The following is a 20,924-nucleotide window of genomic DNA, read 5'->3' on the forward strand; positions in this document are numbered from 1 at the left end:
TGGTATCTTTTAATATTATCTTATTTTCTGCAAATTGAAATGTAGTTTTGTTAATCCATATAGATTGATTGATGTATGTTTAGATTAATTTATTGAAGAGGGTACAAAATTAATTGACAAAAAGAAAAGTAATTAATACAACCTTAATATGTAAAAAATTTGGAAGAAAAACACCACACCAAAATTATATATCCATTTTATATATACTAACGTGTCTTTTTCTACTGCGCTTGATTGTATGTTTATATTATTGTATTTGATTAAAAAAAATTAGAATTAAATAAAAATTTGAGCTATATTGTTCATGTTTTTTTTTTAACAAGCGCTATATTTTTTTTTGAGGGAAAAAAAAAATATAGATATATTGTTCATGTTGAAATGTAATTGCTTATATTATAACGGGATTGATTAGATTTAAAGAATATTATACAAAAGATAAAATTACGATTAAAATAGTTTAAATAAAGGGTGTAATTGAAAGATAAAAAGGCATACCAACACTCTTGAAATTGTTTTTAACATATGTGTATGTTTGATTTCACTTTTGAATATATCCAAACATAAGCTACTTGTCATTCAACCCACTTTTAGACAAGAGTAATTTTACAAAATCAATCAATTCAAAATTAATTTTTGTCGCCGCATAACCAAACATAACCAAACGTACATGAAGAAATGTCAATACGGGGCGAGTGTATCTGAATTGACATTACCTATCACCCTTAAGTTCGAAGCATATATAACAATGAAGCCAAATTAAGGTTCCTTAAAATGCAATGAAATCAAGGAAATGATTGTGACTTGTGTTGGAATGTAAAATGTGACATCAAAATGTTATTATGGTAATGTTCAATCCTGTTCAATCCTTCCAAGTCATGAAAGGCTAAAATAATGTGAAGAGTTCTGTACAAAGAAAAAACTATTAATAACTATGAAACAACAAAGACAGTGAATTTACTTGATGTTGCTTATGGACAAACCAAAATTGTGATTGCACGATTTGCAATATGGTGAAAACAAGCTCAAGAGACACCGATATAGACAACTCAAACAAAGTTACTGAACCTTCACACCAGAGAATGTTACATGGACTTGTATACATAGGAAAGCCATGGATGTTTTAGTGCCTGTCTTGCAGTAGGCCTTCTTTTGGGGTTGACGTTAAGCAGATAACTGACGAAGTCGATAAACATAGTATCGTTGATCTGTAGGTGGTGCTCTAATGAAGTCTCTTCTGGAATTATGTACTCTAGTTGATCTGTCTCCTGTGTACATTATTAAAGATTGGTTGGGGAAAAAATGTAATTTGAATGTATGGCTTGAATAAATCTAAGGCCCTTTTTTCTTCTTCTTTACTGCGAATAACCAACACTAACGTATACTTCTCTTTTTTGGTCTAGTTAGTATAATCTGAGTTGAGTCGAGTGGCCTATTTTTTTCATTCACGAGACTCGAATTTGAGACACTGTTTAACGACTAAAAAGTTTTTTTAGGCATAATCCAACTCGGATCGGGTGGCAGCAACATGAAAAAAGTATTTCAACCTAGGACTGATGAATAAAAACAAATGAAATATGTTAAAAATGGAACAGCTGAAGGGAAACAAACCTCATTTATGAAGTAAATGTCATATTCTTTGGTGAAGTACTTGTGTGTTTCCTGCCCTTTCACCAACATCTCCATATCAAAAGGACCAAACATTCCAATCATGCGTGCTAGAATCATCACGACTGCATCATTTGGAAAAAGCACCTGGAGCCAAAAAAGAACTCAGAATCAACAAATATATAAAAGAAATCTTTGAAAGAAAATCAAAATTCCATGCTCTTGTACGAGCCATAGAAAAAAGTATTTCATTAATATCATAAGAAATGCAGATTAGAACATACTTCACCGGAGCATAGCTCAGCCAAAATACAGCCGAGCGACCATATATCAATCTTTTCATCATATTGAAGGCCTAACATCACTTCAGGAGCTCTATAAGACCGGGATTGTACATATAGACACAGATTGTCTGTTTTAAAGCAACTGCTTCCAAGATCAATAATCTTTATTTCACATTTTTTGTAACTTTTGATTAGAACGTTTTCAGGCTTCAGGTCGCAGTGAACAATTCCCAAGTTATGTAAATATTGCAATGCCTCCAAACACTGTCGAGTAATGAGCTGCAAAGAAGGATAGCAGCAACAACTCAGATCATCATGCTTTCACAATTTCTCTATTTCCGACAAAAACAAATCTATTCAAATTGATAAGCAATGATGTGGGATAGGTGCAAAAGTTAATTAGTCTAGTTGAACAAACCTGCAATCTCTTTAATGTAAAATATGCTTCACCACCAGATTCTTGGTTGAATTTCTGAAATTCATATAAGTTTGCACGCAGAAGTTCGGTCACAATGAATAAATGTTCCTGATGGTAGAAATAGTCATAAAGACGCAGTATGTGGTGTTTATCTCCTGGGTCGTGCTTATTGACGAGTTTAAGAAGCTTGATTTCATCTAGGCTTTGATCAAAGAAATCCTTGTCATTTTTAATAATCTTCAAACAAACATCAATTCCCATCTGAAGATCATGGGCTTGAACAACCCTACTGAATGCAGCTGAACCGAGATATTCTGTCACATAGTACCTTCCAGCCATGACTGAGTTGAGCACAATTGGAACTTCCTTGTTTTCTTCAAATCCAGTCCTGTAGATTCAACAATAGATGGTAGAAAATTATGGTCAGAATACTTAAAGAGAAAAAGTGAATAATGTTAGGTCAAAATCATGGTGAACTAAATTAATGCCAAATACGAAAAGTTGAAGGCTAAAAATACGAAAAGTAAAAGCATTTGATTTCAAATTTTATCAACTAGTCTCCTACACATTCAAAATCAATTTATCCACCAGCATTATCGAGAATATTAAGTAGAAATGAAAGTTCACGACAGAAGATCATGATCAAGCAAACCTGTTTTTTCTATGTACAATTCTTAGCTCAAATACTTCATATTCATCATCTTGAATGTATTTTAAGAGGTCATCATCAGTATTATTATCCTCTCCATCTGCGGCAACCTCCGGAACATGGAGTTCTTCATTCAAATCTCGGTCATCTCTTACTTCATAGCTTTCGATCCCATTCGGTAGATCTGTTTCAACAACTTCGATGGTTAAGTCATAGGGATCCTTGTAGCAATCTGAACTATGCTTCATGGTAAGCACAGGAACAGAATCAAAAGAATTAATATCCTTCATATGAAAATCATTCAGATTCAGCTTAATTTCCTTCAAATTAAGGTAGCTAAAGTTCATAGGATCCTCGCTACAAGAACCTCCTGAACCTGGACTGCTTTTGCAAAAGGGAACTTCACAATTATGCGCAATGGCTTCTTTCTCGGCCCCGTGACAATAATCTTTTGAATAAGTCGCATTTTCATCACCTCCAGATGAATGATTACAAAGGCATTGCTCCATTGACTTGTCTATGTAACCTTCATTTCCCTCTAACTGAATTTCTTCAAAGTTGTAATGAAGATCACGAGAATCATCTTGTTGATTTTCTGTTTCTGAATTCAAGATAAACTTATCTTCACTTTGACATCCAAAGAAATCTGGTCCATCAAAATCAGGAGTCATGAAATCATCATCGTCATCGTTTTCGTTATACCAATACGGTTCATGTTGCATATCGAATTCGTGATAATCGCGTGCTGTGCCGAATTGGGACAATCTATCAGATGAGGATTCAGAATCATTCTGAGTCTGAGATGAGGAATTAATTCCATATGGATTGATAAATTCTGCAACAAAAAAAAATCTAGGTTATATAATTGCCTATTTTTATGCATTACAAATTTTTAACATTGATTGAATTTATTAAAAAAAATATAAAACACTCTTGGTAATAAGTAATAACTAAGCTTAATATAATCCAAATTTGGAAACATAAATAAATTCAACTAAAGAAAAAAAAATGCAGATCATATATAAGATATAAACATGAACTATGAATAATTTGAAATCCTATAACACAACATGCAATTGAAATTAACTTAAATCAAATACACAAATTCAAATTTGGTCAATCAATTATGCGATCCAAATGTAGAAATTGCAGAAACTAAATTTAGAACACTTAAAAAATCTAACTAAACATTAATTAATCAAGAAAATCTAAATTAACGATTATAATTACTAATTCTCTATTCTTTCTTCGATTTTGACCAAAAAGAAAAACAGAGTTGAAAACAGAGCATAATCACTAATACTAGAAAGTAGAAACACATAGTGATAATTGATCATTAAGAAATAATTAAGCATAATGAATGAATAATCGATTATGAAAAGAGAACCTGAAGAAGAAACACGAGAACGAGAAGGAGAAGTAGAAGAAGCGATGCTAACAAACTGTTCTTCAGAAGAAACAGAGTTTGATTTGGAGAATTGACCGTCGCCAGAGGTAAACTCCGACGGGCGTGAAAATGAGCGGAGTTTGACCGGAGGAGGTGGAGGAACCATTGGAAAAAAGAATTTCTCGTAGTCAAAGGAAGCAAGATCATTGTTGTGCTTATCAATGATGTCTTGTCTTAGAGCTGATTCTGCTTCTGATAATCCATTTTTTCTTAGAAATTCGAACACAGCTTCGACACTGTTTGAAACAGCCATGACCACGAGAAGAAGAAGTTATAGAAGAAGATGAAGGTGTTTTTGTTGTATTGGAGAGAAGGGTAGTGATATGTGAATTAAGAAGTGTTGGAGGGGTAAAAGTGTAATAAGGTTCATGGTGTGTGATTTGCATGGTTTGGTGGTGGGAAGAGAGAGGGATTATGGGAAGTGTACATAGATGAATTTAGAGAGAGAGATATTCTGTCTGTGTTTTTTTCTTTCTTTCTTTGTGATTGTGTTTTCTGTTTGTGATTGTGTTTTCTGTGTAAAACATAAGCGAATCAAATGGTGTCTATGTCTTACCAACTTTTGAAAAGTAGGATGAGAGAGGATTGTGGAATATTGCAAGAAATTTATCAAGTGTGTTACACACAAAAGTTAGCTCGAATGATTAATCTCTATAATTGTATCTAACATTGTATAGTATAAAATTTAATTTGGATGAAGGTGGTGTTTAACTAATGCGAGAGTAAAACTAACTCATCAAAATTGAAAGGAGAAGTTTATGAAATTGAATTCGATACAGTCAACATTTGATGATCGTCTTGTATATGTAAAAAAAAATTAATTGAAATTGAATAATGATTTTTTGATTTTGATCAAACAACTATCAACACTAATTGAAAGGATCTGTTGACCGAAATAAATTTGAGTTCGGAAGTTTATGGTCTTTTTTGTTTTGTAGCTAAAACAATGCTCTAATGTCAATTTGATAAAAACAATAAAAATAAATAAGCATGTACTTAATTTTGACAAACCGATTTATTTTATTTTTAATTAATGATATTTGAACAACTTTTTTATTACAATTTTTGGGACAATCTTGTTGTGCTCTTTTTTCATTGGTCAAAAACAATGGAGAGAGAAAAAAGAAGAGAGAGAATAAGAAGAAAATATGAATATGATAAAGAAAGTTGTACAAAAATGGTTGTACAAATATATTTCTCTTTATTTTTACTATCCCCGTGAGCTTAGCTCAGTTGTGATATTGCATTTAATATGCAGGGGTCGGGGTTCGAACTCCGACTTGAAAAAAAAAATAAAAATATCATGAACTTTTACTTAAACAATTATATATTTGTCATTAAAATTTCAAATGATTTTAAAATATCCATCTATCAAATCTTGTACAATAAGCCTAGAGTGAGAGAGGGGTATACGTGATTGTGTTTAAGAGAGGTTGCTGTTTTTGGTGGGGTAGGAGACAATATAAATTGAAGGATTTGACACGTGTAATTATGATATGATATCCACGTCATGTTATGTTTTTCTCCCCTTGATTTATGGTGAGAAGTCAACATGTGTATGGGACCGGGACCATCTTATTTTGCTTTCTTTTCATTTCTAGTAACATGATTTTTGGGGTCCTATGATAACTTTTTCTTTTATTTTCAGTTGGGGAGTTCTTTCATTCTTCGTGAAAACATTAAATATTTATTATATGAAATGAGAATAAAATTTACTTATGATGTAAATTTTTACTTTATATATATATATATCTTTATAAATATTTAGGTGACATGTTTAATTGAATGCATTTTTAAAAGAAAATTAAACTAGCATGCAAATTAAATCCATATAAAAGAGAATATAATATTTTATCAGAGTATATATTAACTAAATTTATGGTTGGAATATTCTGCGGTATAATTTTATTCGTTTCCCTTGTTTGATAGCAAAACAGTTGAAATTAAAATGATTTTAAATATGCAAAAGTGTTTGAATAGATTCCATGGATTTCTTTTTAATCACTGGTCTTAAGTTTGAATTCAAGCCCTAAAATTGCCATAGTCTAAAACTCTTGAGGAATAGTGTTGAGCGAGCATACGCGGATTCAAAGAATTTGTCTATTATAAATTATGCGCAAAGAATGGATACTTTATAAAAAAAGTATAAGGATTTTAAATTACTTAACCATAAAAAAAGTGTAATTAATATAAACTGGTTGATGATATGGGACAAAGTATATGCTTTCATAAGCAAACGTGGCTGCTGGAGGCTGTGGTACGTACAAAAGAACAAATTAGACCGGTGGCCAAAATAATAGTTTTGCATGGGTATGATCTCAGCTAATATAATGTTTATGGATAGATATGTATTGATAATATTATAAAACTGAAATGATAAAAAAAATAAGGGATGGATTATTATTATTATTTTTTAAATTGGAGAAGGAGAAATTATATTATCATTTGTATGAAACAAATAATATTAATATTGTTGGCGGCACGAGGAGAGTGCGTGGGAATCAAACCATCTATCTCCTTGTTATTTCACCCTTTAACATTTTAATCTCACCCAACAAGTCAGTTTTTTTTTATTTTTTTTATTTTTAATAATAATAAATGATATTCGTTAATTAAAATTAAAAAGAAGAAAAGTGACGATGATTAGGGTTTGAGAAAGAAAAAAAAGAAGTGTTGAAGTTAGCTACCTACCAGGTCAATATTATATCTCCGACATTAATTCAGGTGAAACTAGTCATCCTTCTATAATTATTCTATTTAAAATTTAAATTTTGTCTCTTAAAACTACGAAATTAAATTCTTACTAGCGAGATCAGATGTTATATATATATATCATCGTGAGTTTAACTCAGTTGGTAAAAATAACACATTATATATATAAGATTCGTGGTTCAAACTCCGACCATCGTAGTTAGCAAAAAACAAAGATTAATACACAAAAATTCCATTATGAGTAGGACCACATGTACCATGTGAATCTTAAGAGTAAATTAAACTTTTTTACTACTACCATAACCTACTTTTTAAAGAAGGATTAATGAAATCAGCAGCACATATATAGAGACCTCCCACCTTTGATCATAATTAATGTTTTCTCTCACCCACTACTTTCTCTTCCTGGTGATCAGTCACTAGATCTCACCACACTACTCACTTGGCTGGTATGTAGAATCATTAATCTCTTTTTTCTCTCTTTCCTTTGTTCCCTTTATGATTATTGTTGTCCTTTGGTTCCTTTTTATTTTCTTTTTTAACCTTTTTTTATCTCTGACCCCAGACAGCATCTGAATTTCAAATGAGTTGCCCGTTAGTGAGGCCACACCAAACATGCCATCAAATTATTAATTAAAGAATGTACTTTTTTTTTTATAAAATAAAATATGTATACTCTATATTGTATGGATGAAGCTCAAAGCATATAGCTTAACTTTCAAATAAATGCAATATTAGTGAAAATTCAGTGTCAGTAATAATTTGCGAAAAGGGTTTGATTGATTGTCAATAGTATTAGTGGGTGATTTATGGTTTAGTGGGTAAATACATTAAATGGGGTACATAAATGCAAATTCAATAATGTTACTCTTTTTTTTATATATAAATGTTTTAATTCAATAATGTTACTTGTAAAAGGAATTTTTCCCCCAATTATCAATCTTTAGATTGCTTCTTTGTTTGGACAAAAGACCAACTTAAATGGTCATGAATAATGACATAATCCCTAACAAAATAATTGATTTTTCTATTCTTTTTCTTTTTTTATTTGATATAAACTTTTTCTCTCACTTCTCAAACACAACCTTTCATGCAGGTTTGCTAAAAAAAGTGATAGATTACAATACAACTGTTGTAGAAATAGGTCCGCTTATTGATGATATAAGGTCTAGGGAAGTTACAAATGTTAGGTTTGTGGGATTAAACCATGAGGAAGAGGTTCCTAATATCTCTGTAGAAGTGGTTAGTGAGCAAACTTTGCAGGTTGATTATTTTGTTCTGGCTGAGACACAGAATGATGACCAACGTCACAACAAATTTCCAGATATGCTTATTGTTGGCCCTTGGGATGACGCAGTCACGGATGCGGATTATATTCAAGATTCTCCTTCAAGTCAGGAGGACTTTGGTAGATCTATGGTGGTGACAAACCCTAATTTGTCGAACTTTAGCTCAAATGTAATTCATGACATGCAAGTTTTAGGGCTAGTTCCTAATGATGCCCAACAAGTTACAGAATTTTTGAGTGAATCCCGGTCTAACATGGCTCAAAATGATGAGAGTGTTGATTTGGGTGGAAACACAAATCAACCATTTCAACCGGTGGTTCCGAGAAAGTCAAAGAGAAGGTTAAAGAAGCAGCAAACCGAGGCTAACAAAGGATTCAAGATAGGTGCTTCGAACTGTACCCCACGCTAGCTCGTTGGTCTATTGTTGTTCCTTATGCTTTTATTTTGTTCTTGTTTTTTTTTTTTGGGTTAATAGACCTTTACCCCCCTGTAATATAGGTCACTTTTGGTTTTGCCCCCTGTAAAAAAAAAAATTTAGATTCGGTCCTTGTAATTTTTTTTTGTTTTGGAAAACCCCCTAGACCAGCTGACTGTGCATTTTTTCTGATGTGGCATGCTCCGTCACCTTTTTTGGATGACGTGGCGGGCTGACTGTATAATTATTATTATTTTTTTTTTTATAGGGTACACGTGGCATTAATGATTTTTTTAAAAAAAAAAATATTAAAAAAATTTCAAAAAACGAAAAAATATTATAAAAAATAAAATAAATTCTGGAAAAATAAAAATGATTAAAAAAACGAAAATAATTATGAAAAAATAAATAAAATTTAAAAAAATCTGGAAAAATTTAAAAATTCTAGTAAAATCTAGAAAATTTAATAAAAAAAATCTGGAAAAAAAAATTAATATATATCAAAATTTTCAATAAAATTATTAAAAAAATCTGAATTAAATTAAAATTATAAAAAAATCGAAATTCTATAAAAAAAAAATTAATGTATATCAAAATTATATTCTTCACGATCTAATGTTATGTTTTTTTATTTATGAATATACTTTCCAATATTTTGATTTTCTGTATAAAAAATAAAAAAACAAACTTTTAATTTCGAAAGAAAAATCTGAACTTTCATTTTTAATTCTATTCTTATTAGATTCATAAATTTTGAAATACTTTAAGTTGCTGAATTTTTTATAAATTAAAACTTCTTAATTTCGAAAAAAAAAATGATTTTTTTTTTATTTTTCCAGAATTTTTAAATTTTTCCTCTATTGAAAATAATATGGATATATGAATTTTTTGAAATATATTAATTTTTCCAGATTTTATTTTATTAAATTTTCTATATTTTTTTGAAATATATTCATTATTTTTCATTTACCAGATTTTAATTAATTTTTCCATAATTATTTTTCGTTTTTTTAATCATTTTTATTAATATTTTTATTTTTCTAGAATTTATTTCATTTTTTAAATTTTTTTAAGAATTTTTTTAAAAAAAAATCATTAATGCCACGTGTACCCTATAAAAAAAATAAAAATAAAAATAATTATACAGTCAGCCCGCCACGTCATCCAAAAAAGGTGACGGAGCATGCCACATCAGCAAAAATGCACAGTTAGCTGGTCTAGGGGGGTTTTTCAAAACAAAAAAATTTTACAAGGACCAAATCTAAAAATTTTTTTTTACAAGGGGCAAAACCAAAAGTGACCTATATTACAGGGGGGTAAAGGCCTATTAACCTTTTTTTTTTAGTTTGTTGTTTTCCTCTTTTTTGTTGAGGGTTTTGGCTTTAGCCCCCTCTTTTTTTTTTTTTTTTTTTTACTTTTCTAATATTATAAGATAAGATTAGGGTGTTGCAGCATGTTACCCCTCTGCATCCCGTCTTTTGCTTAAAAAAAAAAAAAACCTTTCATGTGGTGGATAATATAGTAATATACCCCACATAAACATCAAAGAAAAAGAAACAATTGTTAGAGTTGGTCCCTGTCCCTAGGATCCAAAGGAAGTAACCTTTTTTTTTTTTGAATAAAGACATACTATTAATTAAGAGATTAACTCTTAAAAATACAAAGAGGAAGCTTGGGATGGGACATCTTCCATCCAAACTTTGTTTAGTTCTGTGACTGCTAATTGTGCCAAACAGTGGGCCACCTTATTGCCACATCTTTTAATATGAGAAAAAGAACAATTGTTGTCTTGCTCCTAGATAGTTCGGTAGCTCTCCACCAGAACCTTGAAGAAGCTTTATCAGCCTTTCATTATCACTCTCAAATTGAACTTTATTGAAGCCACACTCATGAGCAAAGTGAACCGCTTGGTACAGACCCCAAGCTTCTGCAGTTCCTGCGCAGTGGAACCCAAGCCGCATCCAAGTTCCTGATGCCATCACTAGACCTTCATCATTCCGCGCAATCACACCGATACCCCACGAATCCGGATAAGATAAGTTCACATCGCTGTTTACTTTGATAACATCCTTCTCTGGTCTAACCCATTTAACTTTTGTAGGAACTTGAGCTCGGTGCATGCTTCTAGTGCTATCGATGTTATTCAGATGGTCCAAATCCGCTTGTTGCACATTTTTGTAGCTCAGGATACTATTTTTAGCTCGCTGAATAACAACTTCCCCATGTATATCCTTGTTCTTAAACACTAACTGATTGCGAGCATGCCAAACACTATATAATAGAGCTGCCATTGTGATTATAGTTGATTTGTCATTATTGAGAATAAAAGAAATCAGCCAATCTATGAAATCAGTGAGGTTTTCATTTTGAAAATTGATCCCTAATTGGGATCCAAACCATTCTCTTCTGGTATGTTCGCAGTTAAGAAATAGGTGATTTATCGTCTCTATGGTAGAATCACAACGCGGACACAACAAGGAACATCTGATTCCTCTGTTGATTAGTTCACTTCTAACGGGTAATGCTCTGTTAATGATTTTCCAAATAAGAACTTTGTGTCTAGGAATTGTCTGTAGGCCCCAGACTTTCTTCCAAACTGTCTTCATTATCTCTTCACTAGAGGGGCCTTGATCCCTATTATTTTTCCAGCATTGTATAGCTTGATAACCGGTTTTGACTGAGTAGACTCCAGTCTCTGAAAACATCCACATGAGTGAGTCTTGATTCTCCTTATCGGTTAGGGGGAGTTGTTGGATTTGAATCCCTTCAAAAGGGATAAAAGTATCCTCTATGAGTTTTTTATTCCAATCTGGTGGAGAGCCTATTAAAAGATCTTTGACCATGTGAATGTTAGAGTCCCTAGAGCTTGGGGTGATGACTTTGAATCCATTTTGATAGGGGAGCCACCTATCTTCCCAGATGTTTATAGATAGCCCATTACCCACTTTTCAGCAGTAGCCTTTGTTAAGTATCCATAGAGATTGATGAATACTCCTTCAAGCATAACTAGGAGTAGTACCAATGTTGGCCTTTAAAATATCCAAATGGGGGTAATATTTTGCTTTCTAGACTTGAGCAATAAGAGAGGTTGGGTTAGTGTGCAGCCTCCATGCTTGTTTGGCTAGCATGGCTAGGTTGAAGTCTCTAAGACACTTGAATCCTAAGCCACCCTCCATTGTTGATTTGAGAAGTTTTTCCTTTTTGACCCAACCTTTGAAAATGAATATTTCAAGGTTCTTTGTTAACAAATATCCTAAGTGTATTATTTAAGAAACTCATAATTTTTTTTTTTTTATAAAAAATACAACCCAAACAAATATAAATATCATAATTACACCATTTTTAATATATATGTCACATATAATTTTGATTTGTGTTTGACTTGTATATAAGCCGATCGATAAATATTTCTTTAAACTTATGAGGTGTAACCAGAACAAATATTTTAATCATATATATGCCATTATACTTTTCCAAATTTATAGCAAGAGCCTCAAAGAAACAACAATAGGGTTGCATTTCCTAAAAAATAAAGGATTAATTTTGTCTCGGTTTTGTTAAGGTGTGTTTGTTTGAAGTTATATTTGTAGATTTTTCGGAAAAAAATCAGAAAAATGCATATGCATATATTTGTTACAAGTTTATTAAATTTTATTTCCGAGGATAAAATGTTTCCATGGAGATATGAATAAAACTATGTGTAAATTACCTATTATATACCATATTTTTAAGGTTCCTTGGAATATTAAAATGTTAACCAAACATTTTTTTTAAATACTTTAGAATAAAATTTCTATCTTTATATTCCAAAAAATGTTATTCCTAAAAATAATTTGGTACACTTGAACCAAACACACCCTTATAGTTTTCATTATGTCGGAGGAACTGTGGATCCTTTGCATAGTTTAATTGCTCTATTTTTTCTTTATTTTCTATATGATTCATATACAGTACGTAGATAGCTCTGTTGAACTCCCACGTATTAACCATAATAATGGATATCGACGTTGGATTTCTCTTTGAGTGCCCACGTTCTGAAGCACCAACAATAAATTAATCTCATTCAAATTGAAAGTGACTGAAAGCATAGTGGAAGACCAACAACATTTTTCTAGAAATTTATATTTGGTGATGATTGCTACTTAATGTCTAATTGGTAACATAACTTTGGGTGTAATTATCAGTTATTGTCTTAACATATTTTGAGGCCTAAAATGAATTATGATATGAACCTTTTTCACAAGTTCTACAAATAAAAATAAAAAAATAATATTGATCACTCATAAAAAAAAATCACCTTTTCAATAAAACAAAAGTTAAATAAAGAATGCATAATTGCATCATTTTTTTTTTTTTTTTTTTTTTACAAAAGATGGTTGAAGCTAAAGAAGAAACTACAAAATTAAACAAACATTCTTAGACATGTTATTCTAGAGATATCATCACATTTTCGCGGTTAAAAGAGTTTAAGGAAGGCTAAAGTTTGTTAGTCAATCAATCAATACATTGGTTTCTTCCCTTCAAGTATGATGAAAACTGAACATGTCAATCCAAAACTAAAATGTTTTGAAAGTGTTGCACTAAAATAAGAATTGCCCCACTAAACTTTTTTTTTTTTTTTTGAGGTAATTGCCCCACTAAACTTGTAATTGTTTGTAACCATGTATAAAAGAATTTTAGAGTTACTTTCTCCAACGAGATGAGAATTGCTCTCCATTCAAGCCATATCAAAACTAACGTAGATGCCCCATATTTCGAAATGAATTAAGGATGTCACAAGTTCCAAATTTTCTAATGTAACCTTTGATTCATCTTCGTTTAGAGTTTCATAACAAGCCGACACATCCCGCGATCTCTCCATCTCTCTTAGAGGTACAATCATTGTTATGCTTTATCGGCCATCAGAGGGTTGCTTTGGGTTGAATATTATGATGAAGCGATTGAGTATAACAATTAATGATTCCTCTTATAAAATTATGGATTGTCAAAATTGAATTATTTGGCCTTTGAAAATTATCTTCAAATATAACTTTATTACATCACATCTATAGGATTAGGAACCAACAAGTGATAAGCCTACCGGTTAACATCCATAGCTCCAATGCTCAACTTGCATTATCTAATTATGAGAAAATGTAACATATTATTTTTGTAAGGCTAAAATATGTTTTTGGTTTCTGCAAATATAACGAGTTTGAGTTTTGATCCTGATAATTTTTTTTTTTTTGAAAAACGTCCTTGCAAAATTTTGTTTTTTAAAATAATCACTAGACCCATTTTCTTACTGATTTGGCAATATTTGTCCTATGTGTCACTTGCTAACTGTGTATAAGCAGTACATGTGGCATTTAAATGAAATTAAATAAAGATAAATTAAATTTTTAAATCAGAAATTATTTTTTACTTTAATTATAATTTTTGAATCCTGATAAAAAAAAATGTGACCTGATAAAAAAATAATTAAAATTTTCAATTTTAATTAACCTTTTATTCTATATTTTTGTCACAGATGCAATTATCTTCTCCAAATCCAGCAACATATAAGGAAAAATCCACAAACAAACACATATCAGTGAAAAATCAAGCCAATTTTAATTCAACCATCTTCTCCAAATTCAATCAATCCCAAATTCCTCAATTTTAGTGAATAACCCATCAACTCAAATTACTAAAACCCATATCAATTCCAAAAGAAATTCAAATCTGCATCCCCTTTCTCAGTGAGAAATTCCTCAATCTCAGTAAAAATTCCATCAACTCCAAATCAACCCTCACCCATGGCTGACCCTATCCTCGTCGCTTCTTCGGAACAACCTTCTTTCCTTCAAAATCAGTTTCACCAATTAACAACAATAACCTTTAAACACCCAGGACTGAACTCTCCTTCAACATCCTTAATCATTTGTTATTCAACCAAAACCAATCAAAATTAGATGCAATTCAAACCACAATTCGTGATATGAAATAGTTTAAGAAAACAATTCATAGAATTAGAAAATAGTGAAAAGCAGATCCGATAAATTTATAAATACAAAACAGATCTGATGTTTGGTTAGGGGATCTGATGTTTGATTCGTACGAGAGAAGTTGAAACGAGCAGTTTGGTGGTAGTGACGAGAGGGGAGGGAAGAGACATGGTCAAGAAAGGATTCGTATAAATTAATTGCAACCTGGATGCCACGTGTACAAGTTTAGACATTCAGCACCTGCCATATAAGCGAAAATGCACCAAATCAGCAAGAAAGTGGGTTCAGAGACTATTTTAAAAAATAAAAAATTTTGCAAGGACGTTTTTCAATTTTTTTTTTTTACCATGAACCAAAATCCAAACTCGTCATATTTTCAGGGACTAAAAACATAATTTAGCATTTTTGTAAAGATATAAAAGGGTCTTCTGGATTAACAAAAGGAAAAAAAGGTCTTGTTGAACTCTAAAAGAAATAGCGTCTTCCAAACTTGTGTATAAGCACATATTAAAGAACTAAAAAATATCGATTTTATGAAAAAAGTGAATTTTGAAGCATAATTACTAAAACTAGGGGTGTTCATGGGTTGGTTTGAATTGAGTTTGATCAAACCCAAACCAAATCAAATAGGGTACTTCGGTTTAGATGAGGTAAAATAACCATCCATTATACTATTGAGTGGGTTTAGGCAAACCCACTAATTTTTGGATTGGGTAATGGATTACCCAACTTATTTATTTATTTTATTTTTAATATTAAATGACTAAATGACAAGTTCTCATAATTTTGTTTAAAATAGTATTATACTTTTTAATTTTCTTAAAAAAATATGTTTAACTTATTTTACTATAATTTTATGCATCATAGAATATCAAATAATAAACTCCATCATAAAACACTTGCAAATAACTAAAGTTGCATGACATAAAATTGCATTAGTATCAAAATAACTAAAAAGTGCAACATATTAATTTATAACTTTAGTATATTTTGATTTTCAATATATAGGGTACAATGTGAATGTTTTGGAAATATAACTTTCTTCTACCCTATGAAAATAAAGATAAAAAATATTATCATTATCGGGGTAAGTGAGTTTTTTGGGTTTGAGTTTTGTTTTACCCGAAACCCATTTATTTTTATGAGTTTTCCATTTTTAGAAACCATACCCACACAATTACCCAACCCAACCTATTTTTTAGAGTTTTTTTGGATGGATTTGATCAGATTTTCTGGGTTGATCCAACGCATGAACACCCAAATAAATCCTAGAGAGGAAGAAAAAATTTGAAACTAAAATCCTAAAGAGGAAGAAAAACCGTGTATGGGGCCTAGAACCTTTGTATTTGTCCAAAAAATGGTCTTTTGTATAAGTAAATCCTAGAGAGGAAGAAAAAATTTGAAAAAGTTCAGCAATCATATTTACCAATATGATTGCCAATGAGAAGTCCAATTTCTTCTGTCATAAAAACAAATCGCAGGTTTTGAACATGCATCAGGAGACATGTTTTTTAGTGTGATTTCCTTGATTAAATTGGTAACACAAAGTTTCCATCTCTTATTTGAGTTTCTTGATCAAGAACATGAATCTTTCTGGAGCTTTGTTGCTTGTAACAATGTGCTTCTTGTTTCTTAACTTAGACACCAGAATTTGCGTACCTTGTTCACTTAAGATCCATGTAATGTTAGCATTTTCGTTGTAATTTAGTTACATTGTTTTTAGAAATTATTTCCTTAAAAAAATTCTTCTATTTTTCCCCCTTTCGTTATAACAACAACAATATGAATATGTTGTGCAATATTTTAGCAACAACTCTTTCTATGACACCATACTTGAAGAAATTACTATAGCTCCATCAATGTTGGCTTCTACAATAGAGCAAGCTCAAGGTGTATATACATTATTCTTGACTATTATTAAAGTTGAATTAGTGCCGAAAAATTTAGAAAGAAAACATATGAAATTTTCTCTAATTGCATCAATAAATTTAGTGAAAAAAAAAAAAAAAAAGTTTGATTGCAGCTTGTGTTTCCCTTTTAAAATATAATTTTTGGTTCTTTGCTCAATTTTTAAACCACACACTTAATATCTCTTTTTCTTTATAATTTAATATCTCATTTTCTCTCTCATATTTTTATAAAATTCTCACTTGATGATGAATTAAAATGTTACTTGTGGTGACCATTAAAAAAAGGGAAATGTTACTTGTGCCCTGTCGGATTTAAGACCCATTTGTTTAATTTAGAACTTACATACTAATATTATTTCTTAAAATTTGTTCACTATGCCACAATCAACCTAAATATATAATTGAACATTGATGTAAATTGTATTGAGTAAACCATTGTAATGTCTTAACAGAGAGCATTGAGGGATGATCTAGATGTTGGTGTGACTCCTATGAACACAAGTATGGAACCAAAGTTGGTGGAACCATTTTGACAGATTTGGTCGCTGCCACACTGCTGCTGAATTGCCTGCTTCTGGAAATCCTCACAAACCCACTGTTTTGATCTATGCCACTGTCCAAAAGATTGTTTTTGATACAACAGGTTCACATCTATAAGAAGTTTTATAAGGCAAAATTGCATGATGTCCTAGATTGAAAAGTGCATTTATTTAACTGTGTGTTTATTTAAGCTAGCTGTGAGTTTGGACTTTGGACAGACCAATGACAGCATTCATTGCCACCATGGTTTGTTGTCAGCTGAGATATGTCTTCACTCATCACCTAATTTGAGTTGTTTAATTTTCACACACAAAATTGACATTAAATTTCTAGAACAAATTAGATGGTTAACATAGTTCAAATATGCAGTTAATCAGGTTCATTATTCTCAGCGAGTCGATAGTTAATGAATTGCGACATCTTCACCACCAAGAACCAATTCTCAAGCTACTGTCATGATGATGGGCAGGCATGTACAGGGGTTAACGGGGACTCCATTTCATAAATAGTTTTTCTAAATAAGTTGAAAACAGTTTAGATACATGTCATAAGTTAAGACTATAAAAACATTGTTTTTTTTTTCTTCCAACTATATATGAAGATGGCCGGTCATTGCATAATGCATACTCAGGAGCTAGATAGCTGCAAAAACAAGATTTCAATGAGACAAAATAGTTTTTTATCTATAGAAAGTGCACATAAAAATTTTAATGTGTAATTAATATGCACCAGAAATATCGAGTAAACTAGTATGAAAAAAATTAATTCCTACACTAAAGTTAAAGTATGAAAAAAACAAGCATGTGTAAATCATGAGCAAACTAGCTTATGTTGATTTTGCTGCTATGTCAGTAGTTAAAGTATGGCTATTAAGTTAAAGTATTTGATTATGGGTGAAGTATGAGTAAATTAGCTTATGTTCATTTTCAGAATCTTGTAGAATTAATTCAGTATCACATAAACTTGTTTCTATATGTTTGTCAGTTTAAAATGAAACTATGATTCACTCCCTTTTTTGAGAATGCTAAATGTAATATTAGACAACATTACAACATTAACCTGCATAAAGTGTTAAATGTTTTCTGAGGGTCATGTAGATGAAAACCAGTTAATCAATGCAACTAATTGATGCAATCTTGTTCAGAAAGATCCATCACATTGTATGTTACTTTGACTTATTCACATTTTAGCTGGATCATACACTAAACATCCATCTTGTAGATGAAGTTGATGTAGCTTCTGTTTCTGTGACATCAATCTTATGAAATATTGCGAAGAAGAAGAGAATTTCACCAGAATGTTGTTGGTTTTTGAATATGCTCCAAATGGAATACTATTTGAGCATTTTACACGGTAAGAACACACCTGTTAATAGTCATCATTACATATATGGTCCGTTTGAACAATAAAATATGTCAAATTAATCACATCTAATCTGCACTTGCAGAACATACACGGTAAGAAATTAGTTCATTTAACTTGTGCATAATTTCAAAAAAGGAGCAAAATAACAAATGTATCAATCGATTCACTCTATCCAAATAGTTACCTTGTTGTGGTTTTTCTTATCTCCACAATTCTCAAGGAAAAAAATAAAATAAGGAACATGCATTATTTAATAATGGCTAAAATATGGTTTTGGTCCATGCAAATATGCATCGTTTTGGTTTTAGTCCCTGTAATTTTTTTTTTGTTGTTTTTGGTCCCTGTCGCCACTTTTGTGATGATTTGCACACGTGACACATGATGACTGAACCCATTTATTATAAAATAGTCCCTGCAAAATCTTTTAATTTTTAAAAAGGTCCCTGCAAAATATTTTACTTTTGAAAATAGTCCTTGGAGGGATTATTTTCAAAAACAAAAATATTTTGCGGGGATCAAAAACAACAATTTTTTTTAGAGGAACTAAAACCAAAACGAGACATATTTGCAGGGACCAAAACCATATTTTAGTGTTTAATAATAAATAGTGACCACATTACATATTCATGGTTTTTAAGAAGTAAAACTGAGTTTTCTCAAATAAAAAAAAAAAAAGAAAAAGAAGTAAAACTAAGTAAAATGGGATAACATCCATAAACCTACACTCTCAACTTCTTTTCAAACAGACCGATCTCCCTTGGAGAAACACTTTCTTCATTTCTCAATGGTCCAAGCTTCCTTACTGATTCCAAATGCATCCACAAACATCTCAATCTTGAGCTGCTTTGAACGTACACATTGTTCGATTTAGTTGTTTATTTTTCTTATCAACTAATCTAACGACTAAAACTCACGCATTCTTATATATGGAGAAACATGATGTATGAGGTTCGAATCTTAACCCCTGCATATATTATGTATTGTCTATATCAATTGAGTTAAACTCACGGTTTAGTTCCTTATTCTACCTGTGGTTTATTGTGAAAAGAAAAACAATAGTGGTTTATTTGTTGACACCTACTACACTAATTTGCTTAATTGGTTGTTAATGTGTGTCCATTGTGCAGTGTGACATTTATTTAAAAAACCAGAATAATCATTTTGACAATAAAACAGGTGGATGATATTGTATTTTTTATACGGTTGTCAACTAATCATAGTTTTTTCTCTCTTTCTTTTAATTAAACTAACATTTACTTTATATGTATTTATACACGATGTTTCAAAAATTGTCACATTTTGGTTGTTCAATCACAATTTTTTTATTAACAAAACAGCACCTAATTGAAATGACATTTTGATTAAAATTAAACTAATAAGGAATGTTTTTGTCCTTACTTTCCACTTTAAATCGTTGTCCCAATTTAGGCACTCTCTTCTTTTTCCTTCCTTCCTCCCTCCATTAAAATGGCCTTCATGTTAGAAATGTCTTGCTTTAGAGTTTAGACATATCATGTCATTATCAAATGCTCATTTGTGTCACTACGAAAACTAGCATTTTTGTTCTAACATATCATTTGATCAGCCGGCCCAATAATGTTAAATTATTAGAAAGAAAAAAAAAGTTGGAAATTAATTAATTACCATGCATATGTTAACGACAAATGTAACATAATTTATGAATATATTTTCCCAAAAAATATATACAATTCAATTCTAGATTCTGGTGACTCACTCCCACTATGAGACAAACATGAGTGGCCTTTCAGATCATTTTCTAAATATACAATTCTTCAATATATTATATAATTAAAGGGAAAGCCACTAATTGCTGTACAGTTTCAAGCACATGATCAAAAATTTATTTGATTGAACGTATAGTTTATATTAAAACCTTAATTTATAGTGGACAAAATTGACTTTGGAGCATGATCCGTTTAGATAATTTAAATAGTTACACATTGTAGCAAGATAAAGTTATAACCTATGACATAAACAGATAGTCATGCATGTGGGTTTTTCATTTAAATAACAGCTTTGCATTCCAAAAAAAAAGTAACAGCTTTGCTATTGCCAATAACCCACATTGTTGAATAGTCGGTTCAAAGTTGGCTAGAACTAGAGAGGAGTTAATAAATCCAATGACATTTTTTATATTCTTTATGAAAAAAGGGTTAGTAATATCTGAGTTTGATTTGTTGGATTGGAATACCACACCAAGTTGATTATTGAAAAAAGAAGCGAATAGGTGAATCCCTAAAAATATTATATTATTTTAAAATATTCGCTCATTCAAACACATTTAAATTATATATATATATATA

The 20,924-nt window shown here is 30.9% G+C and overlaps 2 protein-coding genes across 2 annotated transcripts; both read right to left on the reverse strand.

The window, feature by feature from the left end:
• Positions 1 to 782: 782 nt before the first annotated feature.
• Positions 783 to 5,034, reverse strand: LOC11425552 (DYRK-family kinase pom1). Its single transcript, XM_013598801.3, has 6 exons — positions 4,344 to 5,034; positions 2,960 to 3,791; positions 2,308 to 2,695; positions 1,890 to 2,168; positions 1,609 to 1,752; positions 783 to 1,265 (listed from the first exon to the last, which is right to left on the reverse strand). The coding sequence occupies exons 1-6, from the start codon at positions 4,654 to 4,656 to the stop codon at positions 1,083 to 1,085; spliced, it is 2,139 nt and encodes a 712-aa protein (XP_013454255.1). The 5' UTR covers positions 4,657 to 5,034; the 3' UTR covers positions 783 to 1,082.
• Positions 5,035 to 10,579: 5,545 nt separating this feature from the next.
• On the reverse strand, positions 10,580 to 11,662 carry LOC112422173 (uncharacterized). The gene has a single exon (XM_024784985.1). It carries the CDS (start codon positions 11,660 to 11,662, stop codon positions 10,580 to 10,582), a length of 1,083 nt encoding a protein of 360 aa, XP_024640753.1.
• Between the last annotated feature and the right edge of the window lie 9,262 nt (positions 11,663 to 20,924).

Source organism: Medicago truncatula, chromosome 5 (assembly GCF_003473485.1).
Source record: "Medicago truncatula cultivar Jemalong A17 chromosome 5, MtrunA17r5.0-ANR, whole genome shotgun sequence".
Lineage (NCBI taxonomy): Eukaryota > Viridiplantae > Streptophyta > Magnoliopsida > Fabales > Fabaceae > Medicago > Medicago truncatula.